Raw genomic sequence first — 26,297 nt, 5'->3', positions numbered from 1 at the left:
TAAGAAGACACACTAATTTGCCGCCAGCAAGATAATCCTAAATATATTTAAACCACTCACTATGTAAACTAGTTCACAACGAAATTAAACATACTAACAGCAGCTTATACTCTTTGCCTGAAAACGTTCCCGTGATGTATGGTGAGTAACAACTTTAATTCCTTGCATGGAAATAAGTCAAAAGCTTTATAATACATTGGTCAACAATATGATAAAACCGTTATTAATTGCATGGGTTGTGTTTCATTTGTTGAAAACAAGTTGATAAGAACAACGCAGGCAGTGAGAGGAATAGGATTCTTCCATCATCTGAGTTGTGTAACCGCTTTGAGTATATTCTTATGATTCCAGATATGTACTAAGCTAATATAATCAGAATCTGCATATATGAGAGACTTTTTTCATCGACATCCAAAACTGTCAAAGTTTTAGGTAACTTTTAATTGTAATGACCATTGTTTGAAAACTTACATTTTACTCTTTCAACCACTCGATCGCAAATGTTATAACTGTAAATGTTAATAAGCATTAAAACTAGCCTGATATTAATTTTTCAATCAAAATTTATCGAAAACAGAAAGCAAAAATTATAGAGGCACCCTGCACTGAGATTTAACACACCCTTCCAATTTTGATTGAGCGAACAAGCAGCATGTACAATAAGGTGCCATTTAACGTGACAGTCAGTGGGCAGTTATCGTGGTCCACGTGCACGAATATATAAGTTATTTCTTCTAATTTTGATTAAGCGAACAAACAACAAAACTTATCTCAAAAGTCTCTGATAAATGAGTCCTATTAGAAACTCACACATTTATAGTAAGAAGCCCCGTAACGTAACAGCCAGCGGGCAGGTATCGTGGCCCACCTGCATAGATATAGAAGATATTTCTTGCAAACATTTTTTTCAATGCAATAAATTACGGCAGCTCAATAGGGCCATAATCCCCCCCCCCAAAAAAAAAAAGGAAATCGTTTTACTGACTTCTTGGGGGGGTTCTTCTGCCCTTTTTTTCTCGTATTTCTGACTTTTCCCCCCGTTTTTCTGATTTTTTTTCTCGGTTTTCTGAAATTTTCCCCCCGTTTTTCCGACTTTGCCTAGCCTATACTTGCAATGTGTTTGCATTCGCGTTGTAACAAGGAAAGCCAAAACGCTTCGCCTGTCTATGGTCAATGTAAAAGTACTGCTGCAATGGCTGCTAGCTTGTCTAGGAAGCAATTGCTTACATTTTATTTCAGGCTCGGATATTCAAACTTTTTCGTTTTTTGTTCGTTTTTCTGATAAGGCAAGTTTGAGGCAAACTGCGTTTCAAATTTCAAATCATATATGAGTTTTCATTTTGGTTCCATGCTGATAAAAGGTGCGTCGAGAAAAAAACGTTATAAATACATTTGAGATATCAGATATTGCATTTTCGATATCTTGAAGTTTATTTAAGATATCTCAAAATTTAGGTTATCAAGAAATAAATTAAAGATATTAAGCAGGGAAATTTATCTAAGATATCTCAAATTGAATTCACGATATCCAAACTTGAATTAGAGATATCAAGAAAAGAGTTCGCGAATCCAAATTCGAAATAAATAAATCCTAAATAATATTCGAGGTACCAAAATAATTAGAGATATCCAAAATTGAATTAGAAATATCAATAACTCGAATAGGAGATATCCAAAAGAACTAGAGATACATCACGAATTCGAATTAGAGATATAACAATAATTCGAATTATAGAATTTGAGATGTAATAATGTGTATAGAACCGCCAGAGGTGAACAATGTTGTGTGACACCATCAAAATTGGGGCTATAATATTTTGTATTTCATACATGTAGTTCCATCGTTTCATGGGCGATTAATGGTAAATCAAAGAAGCATGATTTCGACATTTACCTTTTTTTCTGTAGCAGTATAAAGATCAAGTCTGGTAACAACAGATTTTGAAATTCGTTGTAAAATAGCTTATTGGTTACCTGAAAATTCTTCCCTCAATGTCTCACGAACACCATTGTTTTCTGCTGAAGAGGAAGTGACGTAATTGATATTTTACAATGAATAGCCGGCATAGTACGACATTGTTAATACTTCCCCTTTCCATTTTCGTTTTGTTTAAGAAGACACACTAATTTGCCGCCAGCAAGATAATCCTAAATATATTTAAACCACTCACTATGTAAACTAGTTCACAACGAAATTAAACATACTAACAGCAGCTTATACTCTTTGCCTGAAAACGTTCCCGTGATGTATGGTGAGTAACAACTTTAATTCCTTGCATGGAAATAAGTCAAAAGCTTTATAATACATTGGTCAACAATATGATAAAACCGTTATTAATTGCATGGGTTGTGTTTCATTTGTTGAAAACAAGTTGATAAGAACAACGCAGGCAGTGAGAGGAATAGGATTCTTCCATCATCTGAGTTGTGTAACCGCTTTGAGTATATTCTTATGATTCCAGATATGTACTAAGCTAATATAATCAGAATCTGCATATATGAGAGACTTTTTTCATCGACATCCAAAACTGTCAAAGTTTTAGGTAACTTTTAATTGTAATGACCATTGTTTGAAAACTTACATTTTACTCTTTCAACCACTCGATCGCAAATGTTATAACTGTAAATGTTAATAAGCATTAAAACTAGCCTGATATTAATTTTTCAATCAAAATTTATCGAAAACAGAAAGCAAAAATTATAGAGGCACCCTGCACTGAGATTTAACACACCCTTCCAATTTTGATTGAGCGAACAAGCAGCATGTACAATAAGGTGCCATTTAACGTGACAGTCAGTGGGCAGTTATCGTGGTCCACGTGCACGAATATATAAGTTATTTCTTCTAATTTTGATTAAGCGAACAAACAACAAAACTTATCTCAAAAGTCTCTGATAAATGAGTCCTATTAGAAACTCACACATTTATAGTAAGAAGCCCCGTAACGTAACAGCCAGCGGGCAGGTATCGTGGCCCACCTGCATAGATATAGAAGATATTTCTTGCAAACATTTTTTTCAATGCAATAAATTACGGCAGCTCAATAGGGCCATAATCCCCCCCCCCCCAAAAAAAAAAAAGGAAATCGTTTTACTGACTTCTTGGGGGGGTTCTTCTGCCCTTTTTTTCTCGTATTTCTGACTTTTCCCCCCGTTTTTCTGATTTTTTTTCTCGGTTTTCTGAAATTTTCCCCCCGTTTTTCCGACTTTGCCTAGCCTATACTTGCAATGTGTTTGCATTCGCGTTGTAACAAGGAAAGCCAAAACGCTTCGCCTGTCTATGGTCAATGTAAAAGTACTGCTGCAATGGCTGCTAGCTTGTCTAGGAAGCAATTGCTTACATTTTATTTCAGGCTCGGATATTCAAACTTTTTCGTTTTTTGTTCGTTTTTCTGATAAGGCAAGTTTGAGGCAAACTGCGTTTCAAATTTCAAATCATATATGAGTTTTCATTTTGGTTCCATGCTGATAAAAGGTGCGTCGAGAAAAAAACATAAAAACAACACATTATACATACTGCACCAATGGTACAGGGTCAAGAAAAAAAGTCTGAAAAACGAAAAAAAAAATCTGATAACCGAAAATAAAAGCCTAAAAAACGAAAAAACAAGTTTAGATAGCGTAACAAAAAGCCATAAAAACGAAAAAAAGTTAGAAAAACATATGTGTAACTCAAATATACGAAATTTTAACTAAAAAAATCGACAAAATAGTCGGAAAAACGAAAAAAAAATTGTCATGGCCCTATTGAGCTGCCGTTATAAGTTAAGCATTATAGCAGAAAATGTATGTTGTCATTGCTGCATGAGTACTTTTTAATATTACAAAAATTACAAAAAGGTACACTCTTATTATCAAAAGGGACACTTTTCAGCCTGGTTTTCATAGAAGAGGAGGGGTGTAGATAATTGATCAATTAATATTGAATTCAGTGTCTACTGGTTGTTGTAGAATCACTACGTTGTCGAATGTATACCGCGGCAGGTATTTAATGTAATATATAAGATATAATGTATTTTACCTCCAAGATCTTGACAACAGTCTCTACCCACTTATTTGCCCGGAAGAGTCGTATGCCTCTCTCTTTATCCATTCCATGTCCGTCTTATTCTCCGTTACGATTCCTTATCCATCCCCTTGTCCCTCCGCCACTCTCCGTTACGGTTCCTCATTCCTCCCCTTGTCCCTCCCCCACTCTCCGTTACGGTTCCTCATTCCTCCTCTAGTCCCTCCCTCGTCCTCCGTTACGGTTCCTCATTCCTCCCCTTATTCCTCCCACATACTCCTTTACGGTTCTTTATCTATCCCCTTGTCCCTCCCCTGTCCTCCGTTATGGTCTTTATGCATCCCCTTTTCCGTCCTCCATTCTCCGTTACGGTTCCTTATCCACCCCCTTCTCCCTCCCATTTCTCGTTACGAATCCTTATCCATACCCTTGTCCCTCCCATGTCTTCCGTTACGGTTATTTATCTATCCCCTTGACCCTCCCATTCTCCGTTATAGTTCCTTTTCATCCCCTGTGCCTTCAATATTCTCCGTTACAATTCTTTATCCATCCCCTTGTCCCCCACCCCACCCCGTTCTCCGTTAAGGTTCCTAATCCATCACCCATTCTTCTTGCCGTTTCCAGTCATTACTAAATCTTTCATATCATTAAAGCAGATAAGTACCTTCGTCGCTCATACGAATGACAGATACTTCCCCCCCCCCCCCACACCCAACCTCCATTTGTATTAACGATTACACTGGACAATTTATATCTCGTTCAATTTCGCCAGTTTAAAAATTAGTAGCTTTTCTTGTTATTTTCAGATCCAAATCCTCAGCATGGCAAGTCAGGGGTAAGTATGTGACATGCATGTGTGAGTAGATACTAGGTGTTAAGAGGAAGTTGTAGACAATTGAACGATATTGCATTTAAAGAGAGCAAAACAACCCCTAAAACAAATTAAACAATTATATTAAAGAGTAACGTTAAACACGTTGTATAATCATGCGTGCATGTGTTACCATTACAAACGTTACATTACAAACGTTCTTATCTTTGCTCAATGTTAACAATGTTTCAAACATGAAGCTTACACCAGAGTGTATCTCACCTCAATGTTTGAAATTAAATCAATATCGCGGTAAGTTTACATAGGCCGACATTATATCACAATAAAATGACAACTGTATCTCTTAACCAATGATAAATTATGTGTTTTCTCTAGGTGACTCCAACCACAGTAACTATCCCTCGTGATGCTCAAGTTGAGCCTAATAATTACATGGCTCTAGCTATTTTTGTAACGATATGCTGTTTCCTTCCCACTGGTATCGCAGCGATTGTGTTTTCTAGCAGAGTAAGTGATTTATCCGTTTTAATCCTTATACTCTACGAAAATGAAATGAAATAACGCCTGTCAAGAAATTTACTAATCTATTGCAAAAGTCATGCAGTATAAGGTTGCGACTAGAAGGCATGCACGAGTTCTTTACGGTATTTTGTAGTATACTTTTATTTTTCTGTTTAGAGCTACTTATAGCCCTAAAGTATAATCTTAGCATGTAACAGAATGCAATACTTGACATCTAGAATGACAAAACAAATCTATAGGGGGAGGCAACCTCACATAAATGTCGCCCTCAATTATCAGAGGGCACCCCCACTCCATTATTAAATATTTCATACGCCTCTGGTACTTCGGTGAAAGTTCAGCCCCTTATATTTAGATCAGTCGGTGCAAACTTTAAGTCCCCTCCCAACCACCTTTGGAATCATGGGCACGGCACTCGGTCAAAGGTAAGATATAAGCTACTATAACCCAGTGACTCGGGTATATATCTCTAATTAACTATAATTAATATATTTAGTCATAAAATCTAATGAAACCAATGCGTTATTCAAGTATTTGGATTTGGCAAACATAAAAGACAAAAGAGTTACGTTTTTCTCCAACCCTATATCGTTTTCAATATATTGATTGATTGTGACTTTTAAATGAAGGAATTGATTAGCTTTCTGCACCTATCGATTGTTAAAGAGTTCAAGAAAGGAACAGACGAAAGAGGAAGTCACTTGATATGGTTTATCGTTGTTATGAATCATGAAAAACTCATTATACCAGACGCGTTCTGGCACGTTTAAAGAATAGTCCAGGTCAAAACATTATTTGTCAGTGTGTAACTATGACGTAACACCTGTTTGCTCCAATTTCACTTTTGGTAATAAAGGTGGCAACTTCAACTGTCAATATCTCAAAAACGGTGCAAGGGAATTAAATGCAAATTTAACTAGAGTGCGTAGATTATGTTCCTCTTAAACATATCAAATTTTGACCTGGACCATTCTTTTATTATTCTGTTTACAACTTTCTTCATTCACTACTATCCTCTGTCATTTTTTTTTTCAGGTCAAAGATCTTTTCAACCGTGGGGATCTAGATGGGGCCCAAGACGCTGCAGCAAAAGCAAAAAAGTTGTCTTTGATTTCTCTTGTTATTGGTTTAATCTTGATAACAATCTCTGTTATACTTAACATTACCATGGGTACTTAAAACTTGAAGCCGCATGAACAGACTGGGGTGACGGGGGCAAGTTTGGAAATGTCCAAACCGCAAGTAAACTCTCAAACCGACCCAATCTGGTTTGAGGGAGAAAAAGATAACTGCTCCGTATATCATGTCTCTGATTCATAGTTCAAGATCAGTTTTATTTTGATTATTTGTATATGACTGAGATGGTTATGTATAGTCATTATAGTTACTGTAGTTATTTTGGCTTACGAGTATACGTGATATTTGGTTCTTTGGCGTTTGACCTTAGACCATATATGACGTCATTCGTCATGCAGGCTCTACAACTCATACCTAGGCCCATATCTACCAAGTGTAAAGTTAATCGGACCAGGAAGTGATATCTGTGTTTCCACTTACATAACATTATTACACAAACAGTGACGATATTTTTTGTCTGGCTAAACGGTCGCTGAGAAACACGCAATTAACTTGAACTTGAACTGTTTATTCATTCCATGACAATATAAAGTGTTCCACAGAAGTGTCTAAACTCCAAAAGCTTAATACTTTGGATGCACTGGTAAATATGGATAGTTTTATTATTATAAGCCTACTGATATTTACGTGCATTTACATTTACAGAGCTTTCAACCACGTAGTCTTAAGAATTATATTACTTAAAGTCTGCCAATAATTCAGACAGACTGAAACTCATTTGCACCGGCCCACGTGATTACGAACATCTATGTAACTGGATATTTCTTGAACGTCATTTAACCTCACCAGCTTATCGTACAGGGCATTTTTTAAGGGCTAGCAGATGGAACTATGGGCACTTATAAAATTACAAGTCAGCATTCTGTTTGTGACCGATTACAACCCCATCATTAAATCCTTTATTAGTCTAATCTCGCAGGATTTGCCTTACAGACAATCTATCTGTAGGAAAATCCCATTTTCAGAGCTTTTCGTCAAGCCCATCACTTTAGATTTCACCTCACTTCAGTGTAAAAGGATCATATTCTATGACGGTATTTCCTTGCATAGATTAAAGGAATTGTCTGGTGGAAGATTTGGATACATTGTCCTTGTAGTTCTTATTTTTCTCTTTCTAACCATGTAAAAATTGTCCCCATTCGACGTTTTCTTCTTGTAGAAATCTGATTTACCAGTTCACTAGTTTCTCACCAAAAGCATTGTTTGTTAGAACGCATCAATTTCGTGAATGACGTATTGCAGGCAAATAGGCAAAACGAGCGACTTGACGTTAGCACTCTGATTTCCGCAGCAACTACACTCTCGCGTGTACACGCACAGGGGATTGCCTATTATGTATTACGTACACATCGCTAACGTACGTATACAGCCTATCATTCCCAGTTGGTACGTACATATCGTTGCACATAATACACTCTCACACTAAAACAACAGTTCTTAAACCGTTCTTCGAATTCGTTGAAATGAAATTCACGTATTAGCTTTACAGTAAAAGGAAGCTTGAAAAGAATTTGGAACATCGACAGATGAGACTTGACGGAATCGATGTCAGAGCAGAATGTAGTACCGAGAAGCTTAGGCTTCGCAGAACTGGCCGATTGTAAACGTTATAGTAGCCTACACATGCAAACATTCTTCGCATTTGAGATGAACAGCGCAATGTAAACAACGAAGAGTCTGCTGTTCAAAATTATCTTCACGTAATCACCGATGCACAACATCTATGACGGCTTAACGATTTAAAAAAAACCATATATAATTCAAAAGGAATTTCAACGAAAATTAAGTTTTTTATTGTGATTTCTGTATGGAGCGTGGGTTATGTCGCAATCTGCATTTTCGAAGATGACGTCACGTTCGTAACTGTTCAAAATGTAATTGAAATATCCATCCTAAGCGATTAAAAAATCGTTTCTTTGCCAAACGCAACATTAGCGTTCTCATATATTGGTAACATGTTTGGAAAATTATTTATCGTTTTTGAAGGTAACTTTCTAAGGCCTATACCAGACAATTCTTTTAAGTATATAGTACATTTAAACATGGCTTGTCCGTTGAGTTAAACACTAAATATGTGTAGGCCTACGTCTTTTGGGTATTGTTTTGTTATTCTGTGCACTCTTGTCATCTTACTGATCTTAAACATTACTTTAACTATTTGTGAGACAGTGATTGTTTCTTCATTTGATTACAAGTAAGTCATAATTCAGTTGCCCAATTGATAAATATTCAAATGTTTTTTGTACCCCATTGATGTTCTAAATATAGAGAGGTATCCATCTATATATCAGTTTTATATATCAGTTTTATATATCAGTATAATCAGCTCGGAGTCAAACGAACCAGTTGCATGGGGTGGGGTTCCCGGCTTCCATCCCCAGTCGAGAGAATGTTCAGTCGCGTATGTCTTTCTTAATTCAGTCGGGGAAGAATAAGACCACTCATCCGGACCTAAGATTTAAGGGTATAGGAGATTAAAAACCAACTTTATACATAAATCATAACGTTTAGACCTAATTATGGATCTAAGTTACAGTATATATACAGATCCTCCAAAATGACGTCTACGTTTTTACCTTGTTTTTCCAACGAGTGGGCTAAAACTTTCCCATGCAGGGCCAAATGTTCCCTCCTTTATAAACTCTCGGATCCGCCGCTGGAACTTCCGTAAAGGTTCATACCCTTACGAACCTGTTGGGGAATTAAGAACCCCCATACCCCATACACTAGCAACACACGTACCTGCGTCGTTGAAATCCACCGGTTACACCCTGATTTAGGATTTACCAACTCCATGCTTATAGATGAAACTCTGCGTAAATATAACTAGCGCCAGCTATTCAATAGAACGAGTATAATTGTACAAAGGTCAACAGTTGAACTGATAACAGACAGCCCAATGAACCTTTCAACCGTAGATTTGTACGTAATTCATACACAAACTCAATGCAAACTTAATTTAAAAAAATACTCCACATAGAATTAAGCTACTTCCGGCTTGTCGCTTGCAGCATATTGAACAAACAGCTCACGCAAAAGCGTCGACCTAAGCTAATATTTTACGTTAATTCTCAACGTTAGGCAATGAAGTGCCCAATTAATTTTTCGGATTGTAAAGAATTCTTAAAATTAAATAAATGCAAAGAATTGTGAGCGACTTCGAAGGAAACATGTAAACGGAATGGAAAGCGAAAGGGAATCTTGAACATATTTTTATGAAATTAAACTTGGTTCCACGAAACAGTTTGTTGCTGCTCGATAAGTTAAACTATATAGGCCTAATTTAGATTCTTTTCGAAGTTATATTGTTCTTCTTCCATTTTAAGTTCTATGTTGTATGTTTACACCTGTCTCCTCTCAGCCAATCTGATAAGTCCATTTAAAATAGTCAGAAAGTACAGTGGAATTATATTTTGGGAAATTCTGTCCAAAACCGTTTTGCAGATGTGATATGGAACAAAAGTGGGGTTTGACATATTTTCCAACCACCTGTACCATCACCTTGTTATGGTTGTTTCATTACTTTTAGGTACCTTTCAATTAAAAAGGAAGCAATTTTTCGAAGATGTTTCACTTAGCTTTAACATTTGTTGATTTAAATAGCCTTCAAAAGGTTGACCTCAACATTACTTTGCAGTGTTTGTCAGTCTTTATTATTCACTGAGCACTTGCCTTAGGTGACTGTATGGCTCCATATGAATGTTTTCACCCCTCCCATGCAGTCACATAGCCAGGTTGGGGGCCTAGGTGGTATGTCCTCTTCCCTGTCCAGACTACTGTTTCCCCACACCTTTCCCCTAATCCGTTCCACCATCATGTGTACGAAAATTTCATAAGTAACAGGACATGAGTATTGTGCCCCTCCTGTTATTGGTGTCTCTTCCATAAACTGTTGTTGCCCCTCAATCTAAGAGTACCCGGCTCAGCGTCATGGCCCTGGGGACCAAATATTTCTGTAAAGCCGTTTCGTCTATATTTAGGTCTACTCAATTTAAGCATGTTAACAATAAAAACGGTTAGACTTCGTATACCATTTGTAACTAGTTAAGAGCCTTACGTTGGATTGTACAACATTTGACAACATGCATGCCAGGATATTTGTTTCCACCACTTTAGAACAGCTGTGTAAGCACGGCTAAATATCCGTAATTTGTTATTCAGTTAACTAGTATATTCTACTCTCTCAAAACTCGAGAGTAAATATGGTGCTTCTAATGTTTCTATATGTGAACATTTGAAAAGATTCGACGATAATATCTGGATTTCGTCCAAACCTTTGCATGAGTCATTGTTTTGGGTGTAAAAAGATGGCGCGATCGAGTGACCTTCAAATCGCTAAAATGCGTGACACCGTTGTCAGGTGGTACGAAGCCGCTACTGTGTTGGATTGTTGTGGCATGTACGTAGGCTATACATGGATAGGTCTGGGTATAACGTGTTAGAGAGCAATTTTACGTTATGTACTGTAGTATAAAATTTTAATACCATGGAGATAGAAGAGCTCCATGCAAATACATTTAGAGTATTAATTTTTTATTATCATTCATATCACTCAAAATAAGAAGACCATAAAACAAGAATCAGGCAAGTACTGACAGATGATGAACGACAGCGTGCTTGTTGGCTGCTGAAACTAATGTTTACTCAAAGTCGTTACAACCTGTTGTTCAAATTTGTTCAAGATTCTTCGGAGATGTTCACTGACAAGTGTAAATATGAGGACAATAGTAAATATGTCTTGGGTTTTTACAGGTTTAGTGAAGGTAGGCCTACTTGAGTGACAATAAAGTTATATCGATTACCAAAACGCCTGGCTTGCCAGTTTCCTTTGAATTTGTACATTGCTGTTTTTATTCGTCTTTCGTTTGTTAATATTGTTCACATTGTAAGTTGTCTCGTTACGACTTACGTGGTAGTACAGCAGAGCTTCAACAATGGCGTAATTGAATAAAAAATGGATAGGAATGCTTCTATTATTGAAACTTATTCCAGCCCCAAACAGACATTAAAGCTAAAAAAGCTGCGTACTCGAGCAATTTAGCTATACACGAGGACATGTATCTTATATGGAGAATAGAATAAGCTAAGCGTTCCGTCTAGCATGCGTTAGCGGCATATATCAACACAGTAGGTATATAGACAATCAGGTGTTATATGTTATACCAGGCTTGATCTTTTAACAGAGTACAACAATATGATGACCTTGTGACCTTCTGTAGCTTGGTTTATTTTACACGTCACCGTGACCTATGCCATTTAAAATCAACGTAATAATAAATATAACAGTCAGCGTGGTTGTTTGTTTTGCTGGCAGCAACTGAGAATATTGGAAGAGGGGGTTGGAGGGTGGGGTGGGGTGTTGGAGGGTGTGGTGGGGGTGTTGGATGGTGGGGGTGGGGGTGGGGTGGGGAGATCCGCAGCTCCCCATTCCCTGTCATAAAATTTCCCAGTTTTGTGTAATATTAGGCTAACGAAATGCTACACCTTCCGGAGATCTCGTCCATCGAATTTTAATACGATCTGGAACTAAGAAAACGTACCAACCATGTAAGGTCATGTGATGTGCTCCCAGGTGCAACTAATATATTATTTAACCCTTCGTCAGCTCGAAATGATATTTAAGCGTTACGTAGACAACAGAACGCTTCTTAAACGGGTCACTGTAGTAGAATTGAGAATAGTTGCTTAGTTTTGGATGAAAATAACGTTAAGATTAACTTTCTGTCTCATAAAAGGCTGAAGAAGACTTGAGTTGCAAGGAACCACGGATCATGTCGTCTGCCTCGTATCTATGCACATTGTGTACAGTCCTGATAAGCTACGTGCGTTCCAGTTGCAGTTCATTTATTTGAAAGAAAATATCTCAAAATGGAATTTTTGGAACTAAAATTGCGGTTAACATTGAAACAATATACTACTCTGCTAGATTCCGTTGTTCGCATAGATTCACCTGGAACTTGGTAGTTATGAGATCATGATAATATTTTTTTTGTAGAATATATATTTATGAAGTACTATAAGTGTTGAGTGCTACTAAGGAGCACGTCACATGACCGACCATGGTTGGTACGTTTATGTGCGCGTCCCTTTATTGACATACTCGGTCCAGATATTTATGTATACGTCGGTGATCTCGTCCCTGTACCTTCATCAGTCCCTGCACAGTTTCCTTGAAAGACATTTAGTTATCTTACTTCTGGTCCCGCTGCCTCACTGCTAATATAACTATGTACTAACAATCGCATAGCATTGTAACTCAATGGCAGAAGTAAACGAAATGAAACGAAACTTTTCAACTAAATTGAGTTCCTCTCTGGAAGGTATGCAGGGGCGTAGGAGCCGGTACTTCACGGCGCAAAAAAAAAAAAAAATGAAACATACTTCAAAATGTGTTTCAGAAGATTAGTCGGGTGGCAGGGGTCTTGTTTTCAAGCTCGGGAAGTGCCATTTCCTGCAATCTGGGAGACATTTTTTTCAAAATGTTCTCCATTACGCTACGCGCCAACCATGGTGGCGCGTAGCGTAGTCTGAACTACCAAACGTCCCCCCGATAATTATGATAGATGGCCACACTCTGATCTGCCGTACCAATCCCAAATAGCTTCCGACAGTCATAATGACTGTGTTGACGTTTATAATTATAGTTTGTAAGAACACTGTCTGAAAGCAATGCAGTTTCCGTGCTTGGAATACCTTCCATAGAAATTAGGTCTCTCTTTCTGGCACGTGCCATGTGTTTTTGTGCTTATTAGTCGCTACGAAAGAAGAATAGGCTATCTCAAGATCCTACAACTTGTGGAGCCCCACCAGGGTTGTGAAATAAATCCCACAGAAATTGGATTTCTCTGTCTCACATCTATGCCGACCTCTGCACTAGAGAACAACTGATAACGTTTGAGCTTCATGTGCATTCTCTTCCCCCACCCCACCCCGAACCCCCAAAGAGCCAGGTATATATATATATATATATATATATATATATATATATATATATATATATATATATATATATATATATATATATATATATATATAGATATAGATATAGATATATATATATATATAACTATATAAATATATATATATATATATATATAACTATATAAATATATATATATATATATATATATATAAATATATATTGCAACATTTGCAATATTTGACATCTAATGACACCAAATGACTTTGACCTCATAGAAAACCCATGGGCTTCTTTTATCAATGTGGTTCATATACACATAACATATGAGATCTGCTCAAGCATACTTTCTCGAGGTATCATGTTTACAAGGATTTCTCAATTTGACATTTGTTAACCCCAAATGATCTCCACAAAAAAACAGTGGGTTTCTTGTACTCAATGTGGTTCTCCTACACACTATTTGAAATTGGTCCGGCGTTCCCTTCTTCAGATATAATGTTTATAAGCTGGGCGTCACAAACGCACATACGCCACCATGAAAGCAAAGGTTATTATTATCATCGAAACCAAAAGGTTAGGCACCAGCTTTTACAACTGGTCTGATAACCATTATCAGTGTTGCAACTCATACTTAAATTAAGTGAAAAGTAGACGGTAAAGAAATACAATTTTCGTAATATCATAATCTGATTTCAAACATAAACCAATCATGGTTCACAAACCAGTGTTTTACTTGGATTTGGAAACGTGCGACACAGGAACGCATCTGCTCGAAACTGTTTGAATGCAACATATAAAAACTAACGTCCTCACATACACTCCTATGATTAAACCTCAAGCCAAATAGCTGTTATATGACCTTTACGATTTTTAAGTCAAGTAAAACATTACTAGACCCCATTGTTGTCACTTTTAAACTAACCTACTATGTATATATATATATATATATATATATATATATATATATATATATATATATATATATATATATATATATATATATATATATATATATATATATATATATATATATATATATATATATATATATATATTGTCCAACTCATCACTTTTGAATATTAAATTAGTAAAACTGTCGAACTTTACATATCAGTTCCTTTCTCCCTAAAAGACACACTAAACAGTCTCAATAAATATGACACAGGTGAGCATGCAGGTAGTAGTATGACTTATACAGCTTAACCCGGGACTTACTGTGCGGGATGTATTTGTTGTGTACGTTATTGACGTTTAACACACAACGTTGTGGGAAGCCGGTATGACATCGCTTGACATGCTATATGCAGAGTATATAAGAACTTCTTCCTGTGGGTCTTGTCAGGTGGTATACCATTATTTCCCTGCTCTGCTGGAGAAATGCTGGCATGTCAGTGTTATTAATTAATACATTACCGGTTTCCTCAGCGAATTGTCAAGTGTGATATTTCCTACTTTAAATCGCTAAATCCTATATTTAGTCATAGTACAGGGTGTCCAAACTTGATCCAGATGAGGCTATTTGGCATGTTAAACACTTTATAGTGAACATCAGGTTTTTAATCTGTGCTGTTTTAGTCGTGATACATTCAATTATGAAGGAGGCTGCAATAATATTTTTTTCAATAGGCTTGAATAGAGGGTTCCCTCTATTTTGATATCAGCAGCTAAAAAAATGTTCTAATGCTTGTTATGCACATATGAGGTGGGTGGGGAAAGGGAGAGGGTGGGGCGAAGGAGGGGCATGCATTTGCAGATAGCATGTCATACTTGGTAGACTCTTGATTTCTCCACTTATTCTTTAACAAATATCAATTTGTAAATGTCCTGTTCCGTTTCAGTGTTCCTTTCACAGGCTTGCAGTGTAAACCCCTTCTGCTCGGACCTGCATGCAAAGCCTGAGTGTTATGTATGACCACTAATTGACAAAGAGTCATGTCAACTTAAAGGAAGTCAATTATGCATTCAAAGTGATAAGCAAATTCAGTGCAATATCTTTCCAGTTACACTTTGAAAAGACGATTTATTATTACACACATATATGGCATACTCTGCTCAACATTGAGTCATGAGAGCCTAGAATGAGCCCATGCCAGGTCTTAGAGGAAGACAGAATGCAAACATAAATTATGTCTGTTGAATTTGGGTTAGTATAGGAATTCCTAGAATAAGACTGGGGGTACCATACACAGTCACCGATAATATAGGTGTCACACCACAATTAGAGTAGTGCACGTCCACCTGAGAGGTTAACCATTTATCGGAAAATAACCCTCAAGTGACCTGCTGTATTGGATCTATGGGGGGGGGGGCATTTTCTGATTCATCATTAATTCTTTATCTGCTTGGATGTTGAAGAGGATGACATAAACTACTGATGGTATTAAAAATGGAGGATTGAAGGTGATTTAAAAGTTTTGGTGGTAAAACGAGAAGATTCCGCAGAGACAGCTGGCAGATGGGTTGGAGAGCATGATGCTAAACTTTGAACATTTCTAGCTAAAAATCAAAACGGTCATGGTGGCAAAAGTTGAATGTGCTGTAATAAGCCCGAGCCGCCGTTTAGTGTGTAAGTCAATTGTGAGCAATTAATTGTTGTGCGACACCTGCATGACTGCAAGCTGCATGACCGTCAGTCGATTTGGTTGTATGCTTTGTTGTTGTTATTTGTATTGAATCTATTTACTATTCATTACAAAAGAACACAAAACAAACACAGATGGAGATAGGGAACCCGTCGGGGGATTTCCAAGCGTTTTCACGTAATGTTGCAATAGAGGGATCACGGCAGTATATAAACTACCGTATGCGAGCCTCTTTCAATGTGTGTCTGCATGTTTTCGTGGGTAAATGTGGGTCTCTGTGTGCGTTTTGAAACTGTAATATATATATATATATTATATATATATATATATATGTATATATATATATATATATATATATATATATATATATATATATATATATATATATATATATATATATATATATATATATATATATATATATAGGCTACCAGAAAAGAATATTAGATGAACGAAATATATGCATTATCCAATGTAACAGATCTGCATCCTGTTTGTAATAGACGTGTCGGCTGTGGTAATTCTATGCAGAAACTTAGCTTGACTCAATAAATGTTTCTATCATGGCAGGTTAGAGGAATGAATAAATGTCACAAACTCAATTAGTAATTATTGCTGAGATGAAAAATTACAATATTGATTATTTATGTGCTTGTTTTAATATGTACCTTCTTACTTGATTTTAGTAGGTCGGTGAGAGCGAGCGTCGGTAGTCTTAATGAAGAAAGCAAAACTGAAAGTTACATTCGCGACAGTACGGAACTGACAGACATCAACTGAGTTAAATGGTATGCATACACGATTAGCATACAAGGTTGGCTTATAACGATTTTAACCTCTTTTTTAACCGACTCCCTCATTACTTCTCAGAAAACGCTGTAATACAAAACTTTAACAAAATAGAAAAATGCAGCTATACATCACAATGTACAAAATAATATATGAAAACGGATAAATTACCAATAAACTCGACACCTTACTCCTATGTCATTTATTATGAAAAAAACCACACCACGGTTTAACCAATGTAATTATCGACATTGAATGCAAAATGATGTCATATTTGTTAACGATATATTTAACCCTAATGGTCACTTTCTACTTGTGGAGAGAAATCTATTAAGAAAATCTCTGTAATTATTATTCACTTTCTGGAATTTTATGACTTAGTTAATCCAATTTAGTCATCTTGGATATTGGTCTTTAATCAAATTTCTTACAAACCTTTGTAATTCTGTTAATAGTTTTAACTATTTCTATTTTTTGGCTCGGTTTTCGAAAGTGAATCTATCTACGATCGTTTACTCCAGCCATCGTGTTATCCATGATGTAAAATGTTGAATGTTGACTGCATTATTCTTTTAATTGTTGTTGTTCTATTGACGTTCCTGTTCGATGGTTTCAGTATCGTCTGTTCTACATAAACATTGACACAGACAAATATTTACATTAATATATTTCAATGGTAAAAAAATAAAGGGACTCCCATTAGGAAAGGTAGCATGGATTATTATAACATCATTTTTCTGTACAAAAATATGTATTTCAAAGAAATATGTTGGAATGTATTTGAGAAATGTATTGGTTTCCTTGGTTTAAATTGCCAAATTTTTCAATTTAGCTGATGTTGATATGAGAAAACTTAAAATCTTATTTCCATTACCTTTCTCTACCTTCAAGTACAAATGACTTTTTTTCTTTCTATATTGATTTTCGTCATATGAACAACAAAGAGCAAAAAAAAAATCCACTCATACGATACAGAAAACGCTGTAATGATAAAAAGTTTGAGAAATACAAAGGCAACCACATTATTCAGTAAAAAAGAGAAGTACAATACCAAATAAACTTGAAGTATACAATTAGTATAGACCAAATCATTTTGAACGCTGTTTCCAGACCAACCACAGAACACTTCAGTACATAATCACAGTGCAAAGGGCATTCGATGACTTCAGCCATATACAAATTATTAGAATGGTGTGCGTCTGTCTATGTTCTCAAGTTATGAATATGAAATGATAGCGGTTTATGGGGCAATGACTTAGGGTATACTGTACATAGGGAAGTCGTTAGAATGAAGTACATGGTTGCGTACATATTTGTAGGGGATTCTGGAAGACATCGTGTTCGAAAATAGAGTAATATTATGTTGTACCTTGCAGGAGCCATGTGTATAGAGTTGATCAAAGGAGTTTAGACCGATGACTGTATAATCTAAGGATACTCAGTTATAATGATAAAAAAAAAATCATTGACACCAAATAATAGAAATATCGATATTTGAAAAGATCATCAAAATATAACCTGGTTCTCATTCAGTCTAACTATTTTTAATCAACAAAATTATTTTGAAGTTTACTTTATTCATTCGGTGTGCCATCTGAGTAGTATAGTTTACAAAAAAATGAAAAGAGAAAGAGAGAGAAAAAAGAGAGAATAATGAGATATTCTTTGTCTTTCCATACGTCTCTATGAAACTGCAATTTGAAGTATTGAGACAACAACCATCCAAACAATACCGATACCAAGGGAGATCATCGACCACAACTTAGCGCTTGCAGAGGCTTGCGCGGCACCTTGTATGTCACCACTACTGAAAAGGCTTCTCACCTTGACAAGAAATAAACATGGAAAGATATAAATAGACATTTTATCATTTGAAAAACAAGACTGTTAAAGCTTTTCTGTCACTGATATGTGATATACCTGCGTATGCCTATACCCACACGTACTGTAATGTAACTTCATAACAACATTTTGAAAAATGAAAACTCATGTATCAATATTATAATAAAACTTAAAGTCCATGACTCTATAAAAATGGGACATTTTTTTCTCTCTCTAGTACGAAGGTAGGCTATGCTCCTGCGTGGACCAACCTTCTCTGCCCAATACCCCTACCCATACCCCTCGCCTTACTCACCCACCCTTATAAATGTGACATCATTGACTATGTGCACTACTTTCACTATGCAAAGAAAAATATCAGACTGGGAAATGGGGTCCAATTTGCAAGTTTTTTTTTCAAAATTAAAATGATGACACTAAACTATTCGCCGGCGGATTAATATAAACGGGATTATATGGGATTATAGTACTATTGAACTGGTAATAAAGAGTTATGCACAATTAACAAGAGACTGCTATAAAGTTCTCCAATAGGCCTGCTGAGTCAAACTTTAATTAGCTTGTAAAGTTTTACGCAAGTTTTAATTTTTTGGTGGGGGAGGGTGTTCGGTGAGGGGTTTGGGACGGTGGAGGATGAGAGGGTCTGACCTCTCAATACATTCTCATGATGACCATTTGTTCTAGCATATTTATGTGCAGCACTGAAGATATTGAATGTAGGAAACCAAACAAAGGGTTACAAATCTGATCATTCTGTACTAGCCAGGAATATGCTAGGGTGACAATGATCCTCATAAAATACTTACTTTAGCTGCAAATACAATAGCTACGATACCAGTAGGTAAGAAACAGCAAATGGTGACCAGAATGGCAAGTACCAAGTAGTCATTAGGTTGTACCTGGGTTGTACGAACAATTGTAACAGGAGCAGGCTGTGTGGCGGCAGCGACAGTGTTGATCTATACACGGGAAATATAGCAAGATTAGCTACTTTGCATAACAAACTATACATGTAACAAATCATATCGGGGTACTATCGGCCATTAGTTTATCATAACACTATTATGTATGTAACAGTGTTATGATGTCATAAGTAACCACTATTGAGTAGTATTGGGCACGCACACACACTTCCCCACATTCCAGCTCGATATAAACGACACCATGGCCACATTCCTCCATGTTCAATCCTGCACTCACCCGTGATCTGCTGGTATGGAGTAAGAAAATGCCAATCAAACGGAGAAATATTTATAACCTTAGTGAGCTCAGGACTATAATAACTCAAAGTATATAACATTACATAGGTGATAATCCCGTTGTTGTTGTTTTATAAAGGAGAGCCAAATATTCCATGATTGTGGAAAACAGTATTGAGATTTCAAATATGTGTAGGAATGTCTACATAAATATCAGCATTTAATATTATAATAGAAGTATGGTGACTTACGTAATTATTAGCGAGTCATATTTGAAACTAACATGCCGAAGACAGCGAAGGAGAAGAAAAGACATAAATCTAAATGTATTTATATATATTCAAGAGTATCGTAACAGTAGCATGCCTATATGTTACAACATATGCGGGAATATTTTCAACGTATCTAACATAAATGTTCAAATGTATTGTCCTTATAGTATTAAAAGTATTTCATCACTTTAAGTAGACTATCACGGCTATATGTTAAAAGGTATGGCGCCTATAGGTTTCAAACTATCTCTTTCTCTTTCCTGTCTTCGACATGCCAATTGATGACACGCCTATGTGAAACTCCTAATGGATATATAATACGCTAAAGTTGGTATTCTACAATAACATTGACATCTCATTTCAGGTTTCGATTGTACGAATCGTTTGGCTCTCCGTTGTTTCCTTTGATAATTACGAATGCTTGAAAAGTTGGTACAGAACTTTGAAAGACTCTATTAAAACAAGTCCTGAGGTTTTCAGCGTACTTATAAAGCTGTGGAAATAATTAGTTTTGTATAATAAAATAAATGGGTCGATATATTGAGATATGGATTGGAAATATGCTGTGATAATGTTTGACAATATTGCTAATAACAAACGTTAGAACATCTGCCTCTGAATATTCCTTTGAGAGATACAATTAAAAAAGAAATAATATTATCATTGCTTGTAGCCCTAACTACATTTTCTCCATAGTTAATATCAGTCTTATACGTACCACTGTAACTTGTTGTTGCTGAGGCGGATAACCTTGTTGAGGCGGGTAACCTTGTTGAGGCGGGTAACCTTGTTGAGGCGGGTAACCTTGTTGAGGTGGGTAACCTTGTTGAGGCGGGTAACCTTGTTGAGGCGGGTAACCTTGTTGAGGAGGAATTCCCGACTTGCTATCATATGGAGGAGGCTGTTGATCTGGAATATTTAATGTTGAGTGGATAACATTGTTTCGTGCATTTGTTAACCTATTACTCCTAGAACTGGGAGTATACAGCGACGACAGTTTGACCTTTTCTTGCAATGTATCAAAGTATGAAAAAAGTATATTATATCTAGTGTCGCTTACGTTGTGTCTCTCTTTAACCACAATGCTAACGAAAATGTTTCCGATACTATTTATTCTACCCTGGCACATGTGATCTATGCAGTGCCTGTCTGGTACCATTTTATATTGTAAGAAAGCAAAGAAAGAAGAAGGAAGTTTCTGAAATACACATCAGCTATATTTAATTTAGATATACTTTTAGAAAAAGTAAATGCTGCTGCAAGAACTGAGTTTACAAGAATGGCAAATAAGATTCATTACAGTATTAGAATCACCCTCTATATACTGAACTAAAAAGTATCCTGCACAAATTGAGCAGAAATCTAAGAAATCCCCACAAAATACCAAACGTAAGTTTACAGTAACTCATTTATGTACGATGCTGCTTTATACATTCCATCCAAGCACTTAGAATTTTTGTTGTAGTCTGTTTCTTATATCGTTTTATGTATTAACTTTTGTATGTGTAGATGTATTTTATATTATAACCTATCATCTTAACATTTTTCCCTTTTATACTAGTTAATGCTTGGACTGTTTGTTGAAGTCTGTTTGTTATATCATTTTATGTATTAACTTTTGTATGTGTAAACGTATTTGATATGATATCCTATCATCTTAAAATAAAATCACTTTTTATACTAGTTATTCTTCTTGTTGAGGTATTTTATGACTCCTCTCTATAAATTTTATACGTATACTGGAGGGAAAATACAAATACAAATAACCAACACGAATTTTTGTTGACCTGCATGCTTTCAATGCTAATGTGACAAAGTCCAAATATGTTAAAACCCAATAGGCCTACAGTGCCATTTTAAACCAAATGTTTGATTTGCCTTGCTTTCACTGTATATAGTGTGGGGTTTATTAAATACACTTCAGAAAAAAATTCATTGTGCGCGTGCTTTGTACACATTTCATATACATCACTGTCATGCAAGCCAACTTCTCAAACAATGAGCACGATATGTAAATAAGGTTGCATATATAGAATCAATTCAAAAGGCGTGTTAATGGTGCATTGAATGTCTTGTTCAGAATTATAAGGAAGTGGTTTACTTTGTATAACTATGCCATGAAAAGAAAACCTTCAGATATAACTCTTTTTTTTCAATTCTAGGGTTTAAAAGAGGAACTAATTCAATCCTTTTTCTTAATTTCCGGCATACAAGGTAAACGTTTTACGCCGAAATCGGTATTTTCTTCACGACCGGAGATTATATACTGACGACCAAAAATATGGTTCCGTCTTAAAACTAAATGCAGTGTTACTTATTGTTACGACCAAAAATGCGACTCAAAATTCACTCAAAAACTAACTTACCTTGAATATTTTTGCAATAATCATTCCACCGTTTTTCAATATTAAAGTATAGTCTATCTGTAATTTGTAACGCTGTCCTCCAACTCCTAGGCTAGGCTCGGTAGTATGATAATGCCAATACTTTTAACTATTGTTCTTTAGCCTACCACACCCACCCCGTTTAGTATATAATTTGTTACGTTTCAAAATGTATGTGTATGTGATTTGGCAACGGCCAACGTGAAACGCGCACAGTACTGCGTTAACTACATGTCAATATAGTGCACTGTACTGTTTAGCCAAGCGTTCATGTTAATATATCTTTGAACGTTTAATTATAATAATCATTCATTTAATGAGCCATTCCTACATTACGAATAAGTGAGAAGAGTGGGCTATGCATTGATAATCTTACAGAATGATTTTTTAGTGTAAAATCAATCAATAAAACATGCAAAAGCCAAGTTACCATGGTCATGATTGTTACAACAGAAATTTTCCCCCAAAAAGTTGCGACCGTTTTTCTCGGACAAACGCGAACCTTAAAGGCATATGCTACTTCCACAAACTGTCGGTCAAATTATCAAGCTTATTTTGTAACCAAAAGCAAGAGAGGAATGTGAATAACGTCTCAATGTACATTCGCACACATACTGTTATCATCAATATTTTCAAGTTGATTGTTTTGAACTAGGCTGACATGCTGTCACTACAACGGTTATAAACTTATGTTAATCAACGAGAATTCATTAATATTATAATGATACGTTCGCTTCTAAGGTGGATAATTGACGTCAAATGTTCGAACGAAACAGTCAGTTGTGGAGGCAGAAGAGAGGTTATGTTTCTTGACTGAAATAACGATAGGATTGTATTTCTGAATTAATTGGCCAGATAACAAGGGCGTCTGGGGTGTGCCACCATAAATGAAAACTGTTTCAAACGATTGCATTGACGGAGTCTTTAATCGTACCTATATATGATTAGCACAAGATATTGCAATATAGACCTAACGGTTTTAAGGGTAAATTTAATCATACGCATTTATTAATTATGGCAGTACCTACTATATACTAAAATACAAGGGCGTAGGAACCGGGAGGCTGGGGGGGGGGCGCCAGCCCCCAGTGAAAAATATCGGTGGGTGGGCGGAAGTATCATTCCGCCCCCACCCCCGCTTGGCAATTCAGAAAACCCCTTTTTCATTTTTATATCCTGTATATCAGGGAGTGATCGAGTCTAATATAACACTCAACAATTAAAATAATCTGTCATGATTTTTTCCAATCTTATTCTCAACATGGTGATGACTTGTTTGTGCGGTTGTGGATAATCATCAGTAAGTAACTAACTGCCCTTGGTGCTTAGAACTTTTTGGCGGAAAAAAAAAAATCTCATTTGGAGCACCAAATTGCATCTAAGGCCAGGTGAAAATGCAAAATTATTTACAAAATGGAGTGGGTGTTGAAGTGTGCTATATTGCACCAAATTGCATCTGAGGCCACCCGGAAATGCAAAAAAATTCCAAAGGTGAAGGGGACACCCCCTCCCCTTAGACCACTCCCCCAGGCCGGCCATCAGTCTTCAGCCCCCCCCCCCCCCAACTCAAAAGTACCTTCCTACGCCACTGCTAAAATATTGAATGTTGAAAGTAAAGTGACATGCTCTTTAATGACCTCGATATGTTTCACAATTATCGAATACAATTACACAGTAGTTAAGCCATACCTACACATACACTGTAGTTAAGCCATACATACTAGAACACTGTATTAATGCCATACCTACAAATACACTGTAGTTAAACCATACATACATATATACTAGTTAAACTATACATACAAATACACTGAAGTTAAGCCATACCTAATACAACATACAAACACATAACAATTCAAGTAAAGGCAATAATGTTAGCATCCTCCTTTGTACAATAAAGTGTGACATTACTGCTTGATATGAGTGGTCTGCAAGCCATCCATGTGCATTACAATTTACATTTTAAAATATTCATTATAGTCATCGTCATCGTCATTGTCACCGTCATCGTCATCGTAGACGTCATTGACATGATCGTTGTCATTGTCATATTTCATCGGCATTGTAATCTTGTGCGCCATTGTGTGTAATATACCATATTGAAATATTACGTGGCATGAATTATGTATCGTACGTATGTAAGTACACTTGGTTTCTTCAGCTATTATGAACACGTATTGCGATATTGTATTCATAAAGGAGTTCAAATTTATAATAATGTTAACTCTAACTCTAATTATTCACTATCTCTTTTTTTATTTACAAACTTACCAGTCATAATGAATAATGTCTTCCGCTTAGTAAAACCTGCCACCTGGTGAGAATGCTTACGCTTCGAATGTGTTATAGGAATGCTATATAAAGCCGTGGTATGTTATCGTTATTTCAAAGTACGATTGAAAAGAAACTATATAGTGGTAATGTATTTGTCTACTCTGGTGATAATATCCACTTTTCAAACTGAATATTCAGTTTGAGGAAACGTTATTGTGGCTGCCTTAAGTATCAATAATGTTGTATGTTTGACTCAGTAGTTTTGTTCAGCTTTTGAAAGTTCACTGAGCAGAGTAAAAAGGAAAAAGAAGAACACTGCAAAAGAGGAAATTTACAGTAAGGTAAACAGCACAAAAATTGATGGCGTTCTTCCTATCTTTTTTTTAATATTAATGATATTAGTATAATGGATATTTAAATGACGATTTACCCATAACTACAACCCCCGCTACATATATATATATATATATATATATATATATATATATATATATTTATATATATATATACATATATGTATATATATATATATATATATGTTGATACTAGATGAGACTAGTGTTCCACTAGTCTCATCTAGTATCAACATATATTCCGCTCTGTCCAATGGACATAGAGCACTCTGCGCCAAGATAGACGCCAACCTACTCTATATATATATATATATATATATATATATATATATATATATATATATATATATATATATATATACATATATATTTATATGTAGCTGCAGTTATAGAAATCACTTCTGATTTTATATCGACTAATTGGTATAAGTTACATTTTTTATGAATATCACATAGATCTTTCTTTTATCAATAGTATTTCTAAATCAATTTTCTTTCCTCAATATAGTTGTTTTCTGTTAAATAACCATCACAAGCTAACAAGAAGCGATTATCTCAAGTTTTTAAATTTCAAAACAAGTTTGAGAGCTAAGACAGCGTGCTTGAGAAACTTGTGCATTACTTAAAGGAGAAGTAAAACCTTGCCTTTTCTGCATAGAGATTACTGTTTTGCAGTACGATCTTTTCGACAGAAGCAATGCGAATGCTTGGAAACATTTCTCTCAACCTTAAAGTTCGATTTGATTGTCACCCAAGGCATTTGCCATTTGTTTGAATTCCGACAGTTCCTGCCCGGTTCATGACGTTAGCGAGCCACTACATTGAATCCATCTAAGCCAAACATTTCCTATATGCGCCGTTCACGATAACTAGGGCAATGTGTAGTCAAATTATACTTCCCAAACGCTTTCCGGGCTCGGAAAGATTTGCAAAAGAGAGAATATGGATGCATTTGGACTTAGCTGCAATCAAATCTAGCCTGAATACACAGTAGAGGAACTGAGACAACGAGACCTAGAGCTAAACATATCACATCTGTGGCAGAAACTGGCAATTACTATGATTCTAGTACTGCTAACACTAGTAACAGTTCTGCGACGGAGGGGCTAGCCTGGTGCTTCTGCCCCACGTAACCATACTTGGCACTCCGGCATTTCGCTCCAAGTTCCGAACGCCCTCCGAG

At 36.0% G+C, this 26,297-nt stretch overlaps 4 protein-coding genes across 7 annotated transcripts in view; 2 read left to right on the top strand and 2 right to left on the bottom strand.

The window, feature by feature from the left end:
• LOC139982757 (proline-rich transmembrane protein 1-like) overlaps nucleotides 1–6,947 on the top strand; it is a 56,552-nt gene extending 49,605 nt beyond the window's left edge. The window contains exons 1-4 of one of the 2 annotated variants that reach the window (XM_071995842.1): nucleotides 2,160–2,252; nucleotides 4,813–4,841; nucleotides 5,214–5,345; nucleotides 6,396–6,947. In XM_071995842.1, coding sequence (XP_071851943.1) covers nucleotides 2,246–2,252; nucleotides 4,813–4,841; nucleotides 5,214–5,345; nucleotides 6,396–6,539 — 312 coding nt within the window. In that variant the 5' untranslated portion in view covers nucleotides 2,160–2,245 and the 3' untranslated portion in view covers nucleotides 6,540–6,947. Of the gene's footprint in view, nucleotides 1–2,159; nucleotides 2,253–4,812; nucleotides 4,842–5,213; nucleotides 5,346–6,395 lie in introns of those variants that run through there. The other variant, XM_071995843.1, reaches the window with a different exon arrangement.
• Nucleotides 1–26,297, bottom strand: part of LOC139982748 (proline rich transmembrane protein 1B-like) — a 186,663-nt gene that overhangs the window by 36,143 nt on the left and 124,223 nt on the right. The window lies entirely within an intron of this gene.
• The window catches only part of LOC139982743 (angiopoietin-1 receptor-like), a 172,542-nt gene that overhangs the window by 133,738 nt on the left and 12,507 nt on the right, over nucleotides 1–26,297 (top strand). The window lies entirely within an intron of this gene.
• Nucleotides 16,976–25,049, bottom strand: LOC139982751 (uncharacterized). Its single transcript, XM_071995832.1, has 4 exons — nucleotides 24,759–25,049; nucleotides 20,822–21,012; nucleotides 19,439–19,591; nucleotides 16,976–18,614 (listed from the first exon to the last, which is right to left on the bottom strand). The coding sequence occupies exons 1-4, from the start codon at nucleotides 24,763–24,765 to the stop codon at nucleotides 18,474–18,476; spliced, it is 492 nt and encodes a 163-aa protein (XP_071851933.1). The 5' UTR covers nucleotides 24,766–25,049; the 3' UTR covers nucleotides 16,976–18,473.

This window comes from Apostichopus japonicus, chromosome 16 (genome assembly GCF_037975245.1).
Source record: "Apostichopus japonicus isolate 1M-3 chromosome 16, ASM3797524v1, whole genome shotgun sequence".
NCBI lineage: Eukaryota > Metazoa > Echinodermata > Holothuroidea > Aspidochirotida > Stichopodidae > Apostichopus > Apostichopus japonicus.
This window is presented reverse-complemented; position numbering and strand designations above follow the sequence as displayed.